Consider the following 16,097-nt stretch of genomic DNA (forward strand, 5'->3'; position numbering starts at 1 on the left):
GCACACATCTTTCTTTTCAAAAAGTTCCGGGCTGTCGACAGTTCCAAATGGACAACATCGAGAAAAGTTAAACCCCATCGCTTAATGTGTCAAACTCGAGGCTCGGGGGCCAAATCAGGCCCTTGGGGGATTTAATTTCGGCCCGTAGGATATTTTCTAATTCCTATTAGATCTGGGGTGTTTCCATTTTAAACGTGTTGTGTTATTGTCAGTTCCTTGTATCCTTCACTAACCCCCTGTGTGTGTGTCCCTCTCTCCAGGAGCTGTGCAACTGTCAGACGGTCATCCTCTCGGTGGAGGACGACCTCGGGCAGCGGATAATAATCGATGATCTTCTGGAGGCGACGCGCGGCCCAGACGCCGGCATCAGGCTGGCGGCCGTCACCGTGCTGAACGCTTACTTCGCCCCGCACGCGCCTGGACTACAGCGCGCACACCCGGAACCTCCTGTCGGGCCTCATCCGCCTGCTCAACGACCCCAACCCCGACGTGCTGCTGCAGAGCTGGGACACCATCAACTCCATCACCAAGGTGAGAGCCCGGGGGGGGGGGGGGAATATTCTGTCAACTCAGGGTCCAGATAAAAGACAAGACATAGATATTTCTTTCATAGTTTATTTCAACATTAACTTCGTGTTTTTTAGTTTATTTCAACATTAACTTCGTGTTTTTTAGTTTATTTCAACATTAACTTCGTGTTTTTTAGTTTATTTCAACATTAACTTCGTGTTTTTAGTTTATTTCAACATTAACTTCGTGTTTTTTAGTTTATTTCTACATTAACTTCGTGTTTTTAGTTTATTTCAACATTAACGTTCGTGTTTTTAGTTTATTTCAACATTAACTTCGTGTTTTTTGGTTTATTTCAACATTAACTTCGTGTTTTTTAGTTTATTTCAACATTAACTTCGTGTTTTTTAGTTTATTTCAACATTAACTTCGTGTTTTTTAGTTTATTTCAACAATAACTTCGTGTTTTTTAGTTTATTTCAACATTAACTTCGTGTTTTTTAGTTTATTTCAACATTAACTTCGTGTTTTTTAGTTTATTTCAACATTAACTTCGTGTTTTTTGGTTTATTTCAACATTAACTTCGTGTTTTTTAGTTTATTTCAACATTAACTTCGTGTTTTTTAGTTTATTTCAACATTAACTTCGTGTTTTTTAGTTTATTTCAACATTAACTTCGTGTTTTTTAGTTTATTTCAACATTAACTTCGTGTTTTTTGGTTTATTTCAACATTAACTTCGTGTTTTTTAGTTTATTTCAACATTAACTTCGTGTGTTTTGGTTTATTTCAACATTAACTTCGTGTTTTTTAGTTTATTTCAACATTAACTTCGTGTTTTTTAGTTTATTTCAACATTAACTTCGTGTTTTTTAGTTTATTTCAACATTAACTTCGTGTTTTTTAGTTTATTTCAACATTAACTTCGTGTTTTTTGGTTTATTTCAACATTAACTTCGTGTTTTTTAGTTTATTTCAACATTAACTTCGTGTGTTTTGGTTTATTTCAACATTAACTTCGTGTTTTTTTAGTTTATTTCAACATTAACTTCGTGTTTTTTAGTTTATTTCAACATTAACTTCGTGTTTTTTAGTTTATTTCAACATTAACTTCGTGTTTTTTTGGTTTATTTCAACATTAACTTCGTGTGTTTTAGTTTATTTCAACATTAACTTCGTGTTTTTTAGTTTATTTCTACAATAACTTTGTGTTTTTTAGTTTATTTCAACATTAACTTCGTGTTTTTTAGTTTATTTCTACAATAACTTTGTGTTTTTTAGTTTATTTCAACATTAACTTCGTGTTTTTTAGTTTATTTCAACATTAACTTCGTGTTTTTTAGTTTATTTCAACATTAACTTCGTGTTTTTTAGTTTATTTCAACATTAAATTCGTGTTTTTTAGTTTATTTCAACATTAACTTCGTGTTTTTTGGTTTATTTCAACATTAACTTCGTGTTTTTTGGTTTATTTCAACATTAAATTCGTGTTTTTTAGTTTATTTCAACAATAACTTCGTGTTTTTTGGTTTATTTCAACATTAAATTCGTGTTTTTTAGTTTATTTCAACAATAACTTCGTGTTTTTTAGTTTATTTCAACATTAACTTCGTGTTTTTTAGTTTATTTCTACATTAACTTCGTGTTTTTTGGTTTATTTCAACATTAACTTCGTGTTTTTTTAGTTTATTTCAACATTAACTTCGTGTTTTTTGGTTTATTTCAACATTAACTTCGTGTTTTTTGGTTTATTTCAACATTAACTTCGTGTTTTTTAGTTTATTTCAACATTAACTTCGTGTTTTTTAGTTTATTTCTACAATAACTTCGTGTTTTTTAGTTTATTTCTACAATAACTGTGTTTTTTAGTTTATTTCAACATTAACTTCGTGTTTTTTAGTTTATTTCAACATTAACTTCGTGTTTTTTAGTTTATTTCAACATTAACTTCGTGTTTTTTGGTTTATTTCTACATTAACTTCGTGTTTTTTAGTTTATTTCAACATTAACTTCGTGTTTTTTAGTTTATTTCAACATTAACTTCGTGTTTTTTAGTTTATTTCAACATTAACTTCGTGTTTTTTAGTTTATTTCAACATTAACTTCGTGTTTTTTAGTTTATTTCAACAATAACTTCGTGTTTTTTAGTTTATTTCAACATTAACTTCGTGTTTTTTAGTTTATTTAAACATTAACTTCGTGTTTTTTAGTTTATTTCAACATTGACTTCGTGTTTTTTAGTTTATTTCAACATTAACTTCGTGTTTTTTAGTTTATTTAAACATTAACTTCGTGTTTTTTAGTTTATTTCAACATTAACTTCGTGTTTTTTAGTTTATTTAAACATTAACTTCGTGTTTTTTAGTTTATTTCAACATTAACTTCGTGTTTTTTAGTTTATTTAAACATTGACTTCGTGTTTTTTAGTTTATTTCAACATTGACTTCGTGTTTTTTAGTTTATTTAAACATTGACTTCGTGTTTTTTAGTTTATTTCAACATTGACTTCGTGTTTTTTAGTTTATTTAAACATTAACTTCGTGTTTTTTAGTTTATTTCAACATTAACTTCGTGTTTTTTAGTTTATTTCAACAATAACTTCGTGTTTTTTAGTTTATTTCAACATTAACTTCGTGTTTTTTAGTTTATTTCAACATTAACTTCGTGTTTTTTAGTTTATTTCAACATTAACTTCGTGTTTTTTAGTTTATTTCAACATTAACTTCGTGTTTTTTAGTTTTATTTCTACATTAACTTCGTGTTTTTTAGTTTATTTCAACATTAACTTCGTGTTTTTTTAGTTTATTTCAACAATAACTTCGTGTTTTTTAGTTTATTTCAACATTAACTTCGTGTTTTTTAGTTTATTTCTACAATAACTTCGTGTTTTTTAGTTTATTTCAACATTAACTTCGTGTTTTTTAGTTTATTTCAACATTAACTTCGTGTTTTTTAGTTTATTTCAACAATAACTTCGTGTTTTTTAGTTTATTTCAACATTAACTTCGTGTTTTTTAGTTTATTTAAACATTAACTTCGTGTTTTTTAGTTTATTTCAACATTAACTTCGTGTTTTTTAGTTTATTTAAACATTAACTTCGTGTTTTTTAGTTTATTTCAACATTAACTTCGTGTTTTTTAGTTTATTTAAACATTAACTTCGTGTTTTTTAGTTTATTTCAACATTGACTTCGTGTTTTTTAGTTTATTTCAACATTAACTTCGTGTTTTTTAGTTTATTTCAACATTAACTTCGTGTTTTTTAGTTTATTTCAACATTAACTTCGTGTTTTTTAGTTTATTTAAACATTAACTTCGTGTTTTTTAGTTTATTTCTACAATAACTTCGTGTTTTTGCAAAGCTATCACACAAGTGTATACCAGAGCGTGCAGGGAAATGTTATTTTTAACGCAAAGTGCATTTAAATGAAAGTTATCGTCACCTTTTGTCCCACTTTGATCTTGTTTGTCTGTTCATCGTGTTTAAAGTCTGCAGTCGGAGGTCGATTATCTGACTGAACAAATCAACATTAAACAACATTAAAAAGGATATCTTGATTTGACTCTAGCTACTACACAATTATTCATATGGTTTATATATTAATAGTTCCCACAATCAAAATGTAAGATAACATTTCACGTGTTTTTGTTTGGGATTGAAAAGCCGTTATCTTTTAAGCCACACATACGGACGAATAGATTAATTAAAGAAGTTTGATTTTATTGTAAGACCTACGAATGTAATCTAATGATATCACTTCACTTAAGGTCAGGGTTTGCTCCGAGGATGTTTTATTTTAAAGGTTACGTCGTCGTATTTATTGATATGCCGTTATTCTCCGCGCTCCGTCTCACTCGCCAAGGTTCCCACACGAGATGACGTCCGAGCTGAATGTGTGCGTTTTGTTTTCCCCGTTCAGAAGCTGGACGCGAGCAGCCAGCTGGCGATGATCGACGATCTGCATCGAGACATCAAATCAGTGGCTGCGGACGTGAAGGGACCACACCTGCCCGGCTTCTGCCTGCCCAAGAAGGTGAGGGGGGGGGAGAGAGGGAGGGAGGGTGAGGGGGGGGGAGAGAGAGAGAGAGAGAGAGAGAGGAGGGAGGGAGGAGAGAGAGAGAGAGAGGGAGGGAGAGAGAGAGAGAGAGAGAGAGAGGAGAGGGAGGGGAGAGAGGGAGAGAGAGATCTTAGATATATTAAAAGTGGGGTTTCCAATAAAAATCAGAGGGTCTGAGGACAGAGGGTCTAAGGACAGAGCGTCTGAGGACAGAGGGTCTGAGGACAGAGGGTCTGAGGACAGAGGGTCTGAGGACAGAGCGTCTGAGGACAGAGGGTCTGAGGACAGAGGGTCTGAGGACAGAGGGTGTCGTCTTGATATTCTGTCCACACTGTGAAGTCCACTGAGACGGAGGTAACATTGTGAGCTCCTGTGCTTCCCGTCAGGGGGTGACCTGCATCCTGCCTGTCCTCAGAGAGGGGATCCTCACAGGGACCCCGGAGCAGAAAGAGGAGGCGGCTAAGGCTCTAGGAGGCATCATCAAGCTGACGTCCCCCGAGGCTCTGAAGCCGTCGGTGATCAACATCACGGGACCTCTCATCAGGATCCTGGGAGACAGGTTCGCCTCCACGGTGAAGACGGCGCTGCTGGAGACCCTCACCCTGCTGCTGGCTAAGGTCTGTACCTCCATCTTTAGAACTGCACCTCCATCTTTAGAACTGCACCTCCATCTTTAGAACTGCACCTCCATCTTTAGAACTGCACCTCCATCTTTAGAACTGCACCTCCATCTTTAACGAGAACTGCTCGTTTGCAGGTAATCATACATCCTGTCATGGACAAAACACTTCTCTCCAAATGTTGACTTTTTACTAAAAATCTCAAAATTCTTACTTTTTCCACAAAATTCTAACTTTTTCCTTAAAAACTCAAAATTCTTACTTTTTCAACAAAATTCTCACTTTTTCCTTAAAATTCTTACTTTTTCAACAAAATTCTTACTTTTTCCTAAAAATTCTCACTTTTTCCACAAAATTCTGACTTTTTCCTTAAAAACTCAAAATTCTCACTTTTTCCTTAAAATTCTTACTTTTTCAACAAAATTCTTACTTTTTCAAAAAAATTCTTACTTTTTCCTAAAAATTCTCACTTTTTCCACAAAATTCTAACTTTTTCCTCCGAATTCTGACTTTTTCTCAAAATCTCAAAATTCTAACTTTTTCCTCCGAATTCTGACTTTTTCTCAAAATCTCAAAATTCTTACTTTTTCTGAATACTTAAAAATGTTAATAATCATTCGTCCCCGGCTTGATCTTCAGTCTCAGGATCCGTGTGTCTGTGGTCCTCTCCAGAAAGGAAGTAGTCATCACATACAGAGCATCAACTAGTTCCTGAGCAGTGTCCTTCACGTGCTGATATCCAAGAGAGGGAGTCACACAGCGCTGTTCCCCCTTAAAGGCCCATCTTATCTTATCAAGTCCCTCTGATGCGTTTCCTCCCTCAGGTGGGCATCGCGCTGTTCCCCCTTAAAGGCCCATCTTATCTTATCAAGTCCCTCTGATGCGTTTCCTCCCTCAAGTGGGCATCGCGCTGTTCCCCCTTAAAGGCCCATCTTATCTTATCAAGTCCCTCTGATGCGTTTCCTCCCTCAGGTGGGCATCGCGCTGTTCCCCCTTAAAGGCCCATCTTATCTTATCAAGTCCCTCTGATGCGTTTCCTCCCTCAGGTGGGCATCGCTCTGAAGCCCTTCCTCCCCCAGCTGCAGACCACCTTCCTGAAGGCTCTGCAGGACTCCAGTCGGGCGGTCAGGCTGCGAGCCGCCGAGGCTCTGGGCCAGCTCGTATCCATCCACACTAAAGTAGACCCTCTGTTCACCGAGCAGCTGGCGGCCATCCGCAACGCAGAGGACGCTGGAGTCAGGTGAGCAAAGCGTACGATCACACTCTCAGGGTCGAGTCTGAAATGTGGCGTCGTGCCAAATCATCAAACGTACGAAATACACATCTAAGTGTTCATTAGTTTCTCTATCTGCGTCTGTAGGTTTCTCCTATTTTCACCAAAAGTTGGCATTCTAACGTAACATAAAGTACCGCGACCGCTGTGTGCACCATGGCAACAGAGGTATCGCTGGAAAGCTCCGTCTCTCCTGCACAATCTCATCGGATCCAAATATGGTCATTTCCTTTGTATCAGCAACCAGTCGTGAAAGCACAAAGGGGTCTGAAACCAAGAAACGAAATCTCATTGGCTGGTGTCAATTTCTGACAACGTGATTCGTTCAGATGCGTCACGTGGTGTGCTAAAACACTTCCTGGTTAGCTTTCCGCTAGAAATGGAAATCTCAAAATGGCAAAAGAACGGCGGAAAAAACGTTCGCAGAGAAGACGACAACAATTGTGCACGAAGCAAGATTATACAAAAAACAAATGACCCCGAACATGAAATACCTTCACGGAGTGCGTCGAGGCGCAAGCTATCGTCCAGAGAACAGGAGGGTTCAGCTAGCGCCTCACTGCCATCTTTGAAGGTCGTTTTCTCAAAATGAGTTCGAAATGTCAACTTCAGTAGCACGTAGAGACACCAAACCTTCCAGTTAGGGGTGGGAGATATGACGATATATATCGTCGTGACGATATTAGGTCTCCACGATATGCTTTTTCAGAGATATCGTCCTATCGTGATAAAAAAATAAATAAAAAAAATCGGGGAAAAAAATTGGGAGAAAAAATAGCGGGAGGGGAAGAGGCTCTCCGTGCGCGGCGCAGGGGGCTATGACAGCGGACGGAGAGCCTCTTCCCCTCCCGCTCCCCCAGCCTCACCTACTGATTTTAATTTCACCATATATCAAGCCCGATCGATTTCACAATGTCAGCGCACCTCTGCTTGCGTTCAGTCCGAGTTGTTTGACACGCTCCCAAAGTCCCCGCCCCCTTTGCAGCGAGGGAAAATACACTGTTGGCAGTCTGCACACACAGCAATAATGGACGGAGAGTCAGATTCTGATGTAGAAGAATTAGATTTAGTCCCCAAAAAGAACTCTACGTCTGTGGTATGGAAATATTTTGGATATAACACAACAGACACGGAGCAAACAAATGTAATGTGAAAAAAAGGAAATTTCAAAGTGACAGATGGCAACACGTCGGGCTTACGAGACCACCTCAAACGCAAGCACCAGAAAGAGCATGCAGAGACTGAGTGCAAGGTCCCCCGCGTGTGAATGCAGCGACTGCACCAAAACAAACTACCATAGGGCAGGCATTTCATCAAGAGGCTCCTGATGAAAAGACTAGCAAACGGTGGAAAGACATAACTGACGCGGTGGCGTTTTATGTTTTTCCCTTCAGTTATGCTAAAGTCTTTTATTACACTTCAAGTCTACTCTAAAGTTTACATTTTAATTGTTTGGCACTGACTTTTCCTCATTGATGTTTTATGCTTTACTTAGTTATGTTTTACCCTCCTTTTCATGTTTATTGATGTTCACTGCTCACTTGTTCATTCAGGCTTTCATTTCTGAAATAAAACCAGCTTGAAATGCTATGTTGGTCTGTTACTCCTTTTAGTTTTAGTTTCTGTTACCTTGTCGGTGCTTGGACTGTTAAGTAACTTGAAAAATAACCATAATAACCGACATGAAAAAATATCGTGATATATATCGTCTATCGTGATACTGCTTGAAAATATCGTGATAACATATTTTTCAATATCGCCCACCCCTACTTCCAGTTATATTCCTATCAATATTATGAAGGCTTCTACAGAAGGGTTTGTTCATATGTCATTCATAGCCTGAATTATACAACATTGTATACCTAAAAACATGGCGAAAATGGATATTTTAGGGCTGTTGACAGTATTTTCTGATTTATGGAGTGATAAAAAGAGATATCCAAAATCCCTTCTGTGAAAGCCTTAGATACTAATATGACTACTAAATGAAACGAGAATTTTGAACCTGGCTTTATCCAAAGTTCAGATTTCGGTTCCTGAAATGTGTTAAAATATGCGCATATTTAATGAGATAATGGCTCATTTGCATATTTAATGAGATAATGGCTCATTTGCATATTTAATGAGATAATGGCTCATTTGCATATTTAAACATGCTAATTCAGAAAACTTGTAATACAAAAGACAATTGTCTTATTGTAAGTAATTAACTGGAGAAATTCCTAGCTGATATCTTTAAGTTAAAAAAATTACCCTATTCACCTGGGGTGTCTCGCCTTAATAACCTCATCCAGGCGCTTGTTCTGATCTAGAGAAAGAAGTCATGATCTTAAAAGGGTTCTGTGTCATGGCGCATGTTTGTTACTTAGTTGTCGTCTTGTTCTCATGCTTGTGTTGTGCTCTCCCAGGGAGACGATGCTGCAGGCGTTGAGGTTTGTGATCCAGGGCGCCGGCTCGAAGGTGGACCCGGAGATCCGCAAAAGCATCACCACCACGCTGCTCGGCATGCTGGGACACGATGAGGTATGACGGCAGCAGCAGAGGGGAGGGTTTGTGTGAATGTGCAGCCCGTTTCTCTGCCTTCAGGGCGCGGACCAGCTGCTGAATATCTCTCAGTCCTGCAGTTAAAGCTCGAGGAAATAAGTCGTCATAAATTGACTTTTTATTTACCGTACTTTTTGGACTATAATGCATATAAGTCGCAGCAGCTAAAGTGTCCGTCTGTCTTGCTCTCGTTCTGTCTCTCGGTTCCACTTTTACTTTGGCGCGCTACCTGTCTCACTCTTTTCCGGCCTCCAGCTTTTCCTGCTGGAGCCCGCCGCTTCAAGGTGGCGGGCGCGGACCGGTCCTAGAGCCCGTAGTGTTAAGGTGGTTAATTTTACCTGTAGAATCCATAGATTTAGGAGGTTCCCTAGTGGCCGTTAGCGGTACAAAAAATGGGGGAAAAAGTCGCGGCTTATAGTCCGAAAAGTACGGTAGTTTTAAGCCACATGTTTAACATAGAATGACGTGTTTTACTCATGGGTCACCTGGATGGTAAATAATCAAAGAAACATGCTAAGCTAACGTTAGCGACAGCCAAACTGCTTTATCGTCCACTCGCTTCAATCAGCAGGCCTTTGTTTTGAAGAGGTGGAGATCGATGAGGACGACTCGGCTTCTGTGTTAAACCTCCTGAACATCCGGATCTTAACATTTCAGAAGTACTATTTGGCACTAATCCACTTCTAAGACGTCCGTTTTCCAACGAGAAATGTTTAAAAAAGCACTCGTTCTTAAGGTGAAACTGCGTCTCTACTGGTTTGATCAGCTGGTGTGTTTGAGTAGGAGACCTCCTTATGACCGCTTACGGTACGTCCGCACAGCAGCGTTAAACAAAGCTTCCAACGCTTCTCTGCCCGTTGACTTTGAATGGGGATGACGTCACTTTGCCTCGCTTTTCGCCAAACTGCATTGTGGGGGAGCGAAGCGAAGATTTCCAGGATGTCCAGGATTCAAAAGTTGAGCAATGTTCAACTTTTGAAGCTGAGCTGGAAGCGTCGGCCAATCAAACACGTTTATGCAAATCTGACAGTTAAGCCAATCAAACCGCGTGTAAGCAGGGAGAACCAGACCGCAGTTCATTTCCTCATATTCCAAACGAGAAGTTACGGGAGCAAATCACCCGGTTCTTTACGACCAGAACTATTACCGGGATACAAACCGGAGGAACCAGGCATGGAGGGAGGTGGCAGAGACAGTGGGTGGAACTGGTAGGTGTTCGCCTGTTTGGGGAGTTTATTTATATATATATATCGCTCGCATAAAATCCCCGGGGTTTTTTGCTTTGTATGTCGGGGGCGGAGATTCATGTGATTGGCTGTTGGTCGCAAAAAACCCCCAAGCTGTCAGACACGCCCAGCTCCAAGATGTTCAAGATGTTTGAAAAGCTGCCGTGTGGACGTACCGGAACACAGCCAGTCAGACGTCAGCAAACGGTCGAATAATAGCATCTAATTAAGAGCCCGTTTTGGGCTGAAACCGACATGGAAATAAATACCCATGAATTAAAGAAGTGCGATCAGTCTAGAAACGATTCCGATCTGTGGTTCGGCTTCCTCTCTGAGCGCGGCAGAAAAACGGAAGTCAGGCAGAGAGGATGTGGTTTGAGCCTCTCTCAGTTTGAGAAGACATGACACTCAAACCTGTGTGTGTGTGTGTGTGTGTGTGTGTGTGTGTAGGATGCCACCCGTATGGCTTCAGCGGGCTGCGTCGGGGAGCTGTGCGCCTTCCTGTCGGAGGAGGAGCTGAAGAACGTGTTACAGCAGCACATCTTAGGTTGGTATTCATCACGTCTTAATAATTATATATATTTATCAACATTTTTACTGTAATTTATGAATATGTTTGTTATATTTTTATTTATTTGTACTTCTTATAGATATCTCTGATTTTTTTTTTTTTTTATGACGCCGGTTATAAAATATTTTTTTTCTATTTTTTTTTTTTATCGGGACATTTTATATAAATATCTTTATTTTCCGATTCTTAATTCAAGTTCTTATTCTTACACAAATATTCGTTCAACTTTCACCTAACCCCATTCCGCTGAAAGTAAAACATGTGATTCTTCGAATGACTATTTATCACCGCCCGTCTTCACCCCGACACGCCTCACGATGTCTCCCTGAGCGTCCTCTCACAGCTGTTTGTCTCCTGCAGCGGATGTTTCCGGCGTGGACTGGATGGTTCGTCACGGCCGCAGTCTGGCCATGTCCATCGCCGTGAAGTGCGCTCCGGAGAGGCTGTGCGGGGGGGAGTACTGCGACACTGTGACCGAGGCCATCTTAACCAACGCCACTGCAGACAGGGTGAGGACAACCACAGCTTTCCCCGCCTGCCTCTAAACATATTCAGATGGGACCCGCTGATCGAAATCAGTCGGAACTGGATTTACGTAGAAAAACAAAGTCGTGGCTTTCAGAATATGAAACTTGTATTTCCAAACTCACACGATAAATACATGTTTGAAGCTCGTGAAGGGACGAAGACGGCTCTCACGCCACTCGGCTGTTCCGCACGCCCCCCCTCCCTCCGCTGACGCTATGAATGTAAGGCGTAGAGTGATCACAGATAACACGGCAGGGTCCGTTACAGTTTGTTTTCATCTGATTTAAATTAATCAAAGTCTTGGCTTTCAGAATATTAAACTTGTTTCGGCAAATTCAGATAATAAATACAGCTTTGAAGCTTCGGCATAATTACAAGTGGAGTAGCTTGGCGTCACAGCAGGCGTAACAACAGCCGGTGTTTCTCCTGAGGGTTTTCCCCGGGAGACAAACACAACACACACACACGCAAAAATACACACACACACACGTATCCACACACACTCGCAAGCTTCTCCTCCAAACGAAAATATCTTCCCTCCGTAGTATTTTGATCATTTGCTAATAGCCAATCAGATCGATGGATTCAGAGAGAGGAAACTTTGAAGGCCTTTTTCTCAAAGTGATGACGGTCATTATATAACGTGACATATTTCGCTTAATATTTGGAGAACAACAACAATCCTGATATCACTAGAAAGCTAGGACTCTCCTCTTTCCAGCAGTGTATACAACTCAACATGTGTCTTCGGGTCAATGCGACTGATTTCGATAGAGCAGGTCACATATTATTTATTCCTAAAACTTGTAAAATGAATATTCACAACTTCCCAAAATAAAGCGAAATGTATGTTCATCTTATTTAATTGTCGCTGCTTGTGTCTCCTTCTTATCCCCCCCTAGAGCCCCTTCCTCTAAATATATTGATATTATTTATTCCTCCATAACACAGCATAACACCGGAGCCTCGCTGCGGGAAACTTTCTGTTCCGAGTTTGTTCTAATCCGTCAAAATGGCCGACTGCTTTCAGATTTTTCCGTCATTGTTAAAGAAAAAAATGCGTCATAGACGAAAGATATCCGGTTAACGCGACCTCTGGTGTGAACGTACACTTTCTGAACTATATCGGCACCTGGGAAAAGTACTTCGGTGTGAAAGCGCCTATTAAAAACATTTTCTAAATCTATAAAAGCATTTCAATTAATTTTGGGAGTCGTTACTTTGTTGGGAATGTGGCCGTGTGATGAGCGGGATAATGTGCAGCGACGAATCCTCTGCACCAGTATTCACACAGATATTATTTTCGGTCACTAAACATTTATTCCATTTCCTGCCATAAAGGACGAGCGTTAATAACCGTTCCCGACGGACAGAAGTGAAACTAGTCGGGCTAACAACAGACTCAGTTCCTTATTCTCTTCTCAGAATGTATTTATTACAAAGTAGGTTTTAATGTATTTAAATCTGTCCCTTATTATTGATTATTAGAATAGATGGAATGGGAGGATGAATGGTCACACATGCAGAGCCCACATGTGTTCTCTTGAGTCCAGCACTAGGAGCAGTGGGCAGCTAGTGTACAGCGCCCGGGGATGAATGAGTGAGGGGGGAAGGGGGAAGTCCGGTGCCTTGCTCAAGGGCGGCAGGGCAGGAGGTGAACTGGGACCTCTCCCAGTAGCAGTCCACACTCCATATTTAGGTCTGGTCGGGGACTTGAACCGGCGACCCTGCATCTCCCAGTCCACGCCCCTACCGACTGAGCCACTGCCGTTATACGTTTATAACAACTGACTAACTGAAATAATAGTAATGACTTTAATTAGACATTATTATAAGAATCATTTATCATTTGGGGAATTGGATTTTGTGTATATATATATATATATTTAATATAGAAATCGTAAAACAGAGAATTGTCCTGGTGGTAATGGTAGAGAAATATACACATTTGGGAAATAGAATAATTAAATCAGTGGGAAAAATACAACTCAGTAAATCTGACTTTAATCTGGCTTTAAATATATATTATAATAAATACATCCCGTGTACTGGTCTGTCGGTATTTCCTGCTTCATGTTCACATCGTGACTCCTCCCCCTTTCCCTCCAGATCCCCATCGCCACCAGCGGGATCCGAGCGATGGGCTTCCTGATGAGGCATAACCTGAGGACGGAGGGGGGGGCCGGCGTTAACCAGCGCATCGTCACACAGCTCGTCAAGGTAAGCGATGACCGCCCGTACATCGTGCGTACGAGAGGGAGGGGTTCGAGAACACGTTACTATCCTATCGGCACTTTGTGGATAGATATATTGTTCATTTTCTGTAAGCGTCTAGAGTACTTTGTTTTGGTATCACTCCTTTTACATTCGACTGTTTTCTGCTTTTATTATCGCCATAGGAACGGTTCACACACAATCAGAGGCTAAGTAGGGGAACTTTTAAGCGGCTAAAGAGCCAGTAATCTGCCTCAGAAGTTGCTGGAGACGTTGATATATCTACAAATCTTCAATTGCACGATGGGCATGTGATAGATGAACTTAATGGATAATAGATATTGGACTTTATTTTATTTTTTTTATTTTTTTTTTATACTTTTTTTTATTGAGTCAGGCACAATGAGTTTACATTTATACAGTCAATATTTTTATTTATTTTTCCCCTTTCCCTCCCTCCCGGTCCTAGCTAGTAAAATAAATAACTAACTAAATAAATAAGATAGATACCTGTATAGGTGAAAGTAAAGTAATATAGAAGATAATATTAAAAGAAAATGTATAGATAAGGGAATAAAGAATAGTAACAGTAATACTTGTACCCACATGTACACATGCACATACATACACGTACCTACCTACATACATACATACATGTATACAAAGACAGAACAAAATTAAAAAAAAGTAAATAAATAAAATAAAAAAAATTAATATAAAAAGAGACACAAGGAGAAAAAAAGAAAAAGAAAACACAAAAAAATAAATAAAAATAACATACATTCGTAGTTCCCCCTCTTTCTCCTTAATGTAGTGTCTTAAGTTCAGCTGTGTAGGCTGTCATAGAGCCCCAGACGGATTCAAATAGTTTTGAGGAGCCCCTCAGGTTATATTTAATCTTCTCCAAGTTCAGGTACAACATTAGATCTTTAAGCCATTGAGATGCTTTAGGTGGTAGATATTGGACTTTAATCCGTCAGGTTGACAGAAACATGGCTACGAATGAATGCTAATGTCGCAAAACAATAACTGTGCGGCTGAATGCTTTTATGAATTGTTTTTTGAAACTCCGGGAACGATGAAGAAGCAGTCGGTTCATACTGCAGCTGCTTTAGGTGTACATATTAGTCGTGGACGTCCAGCGGGAAGCGCAGATTCTTTATGAAACTGATGTATGTAGTACCAGTTTGAACCACTGGGTCCTTTTAAGCTATCAAGAAAGAGGAATAAGTTGGGTTATTTTAGCCGTTAGCCGAACTGCTTTATTCAGGGTTTAAAATCAGTTTTAATCAAATTTATTTATTTTCAAAAGGAGGAAAACCTTTGTGGACAATTTGGCTGCCGCGGAAACCTCCTCAGTGTCTCGAGAAGCTGAGCAGCTGAATGAACGTTAGCCGTTAGCTCGTAGCCATGTTAGAGATTTGACCTGGTTAAATAAAGCATACATAAGACGTTTTGTGTTGAGACGTGTTTTTCTCCGTGTCCCCTCAGAGTCTCCAGAACCAGTCCAGTGACATCCGGCTGGTGTCGGAGAGGGTTCTGTGGTGGGTGTTCAGAGAGGAGGAGACGCCCTCCATGGAGGCCAGCCTCATCAAGCCGCTGCTGAAGAGCCTGCTGGACAACACCAAGGACAAGAACACCAGCGTGAGGGCGCAGAGCGAGTACACCATCGTGAACCTGCTGAGGCTCAGGCAGGGGGACACCACCATGCAGGTCAGGATGCTCACCGCGACAGAACAGTACAGTCTGAAGATACACACTTCATCTTCCAGCTTTCATTTGAGTAGCACGAATATCAAAAAGCAACAGCTGTCCTCACGTCTCCTCTCTTCCTCTTCCTGTGTTCCAGAGTGTGGCGGCCATCTTGGACTCGGCCAGTAACGACCTGCTGTCAGACTGCCACCGCCGCTCTCTGAAGAAGATCTGCATTCTGCCAGACTCCAACGAGGAGATCGACGACACCATCCTGACGTGATGCAGCACGACTGGGCTATGACATGATCTACAGTGCAACCACACACACACACACACACACACACACACACACACACCAAACATGCCCAGGTTGCCTTTCATGGACCAAGGCTGAGATGTGTTTCCCCACTATATCCCCAAAAACTAATTTTCTTTTTGAGTCATTGTTTTAGCGGCCTTTAAACCCCAATTTATACCTTTTTTTAAATTGTATCTCATAATGTGATCCTGCATTATAAAAGACACAATGCCGACTTTGTTTGATGTTAGTGTTTTGCTACTTCATTTTACCCAAAGGATTTCCGCGATCGAAGACGCCGCTGTGAAGAAACCCCCGTCTTTAACTTTTATTTGGACTTTGTGTGTGCGAGTGGTTTGGGGGAGAATGCAACCTCTTATGAGAATAAAACTATTCTTATGTCAGTTGTAAAAGAAAAAAGGCTAAACTAAATAAAAGGATCTCGATTTCATAACGTTGTGTGTGAGAAATATTGGAGTTTGTTTTCTTCCGGACTTGAAGTTCTCTGTGCGAGTGTGAGGTTATTCATATTATCAGTATGTATGATTATATTCAGACGC

General features: G+C 39.9%; 1 protein-coding gene across 1 annotated transcript in view; it reads left to right on the forward strand.

The window, feature by feature from the left end:
- Positions 1-15,991, forward strand: part of gcn1 (GCN1 activator of EIF2AK4) — a 79,517-nt gene extending 63,526 nt beyond the window's left edge. The window contains 11 exon segments of the mRNA XM_034079245.2: positions 261-407; positions 409-531; positions 4,431-4,544; positions 4,955-5,185; positions 6,235-6,428; positions 8,870-8,984; positions 10,682-10,778; positions 11,163-11,311; positions 13,440-13,550; positions 15,036-15,257; positions 15,394-15,991. Coding sequence (XP_033935136.1) covers positions 261-407; positions 409-531; positions 4,431-4,544; positions 4,955-5,185; positions 6,235-6,428; positions 8,870-8,984; positions 10,682-10,778; positions 11,163-11,311; positions 13,440-13,550; positions 15,036-15,257; positions 15,394-15,519 — 1,629 coding nt within the window. The 3' untranslated portion in view covers positions 15,520-15,991.
- Positions 15,992-16,097: the final 106 nt, after the last annotated feature.

This window comes from Pseudochaenichthys georgianus, unplaced genomic scaffold, assembly GCF_902827115.2.
Source record: "Pseudochaenichthys georgianus unplaced genomic scaffold, fPseGeo1.2 scaffold_573_arrow_ctg1, whole genome shotgun sequence".
Classification (NCBI taxonomy): domain Eukaryota; kingdom Metazoa; phylum Chordata; class Actinopteri; order Perciformes; family Channichthyidae; genus Pseudochaenichthys; species Pseudochaenichthys georgianus.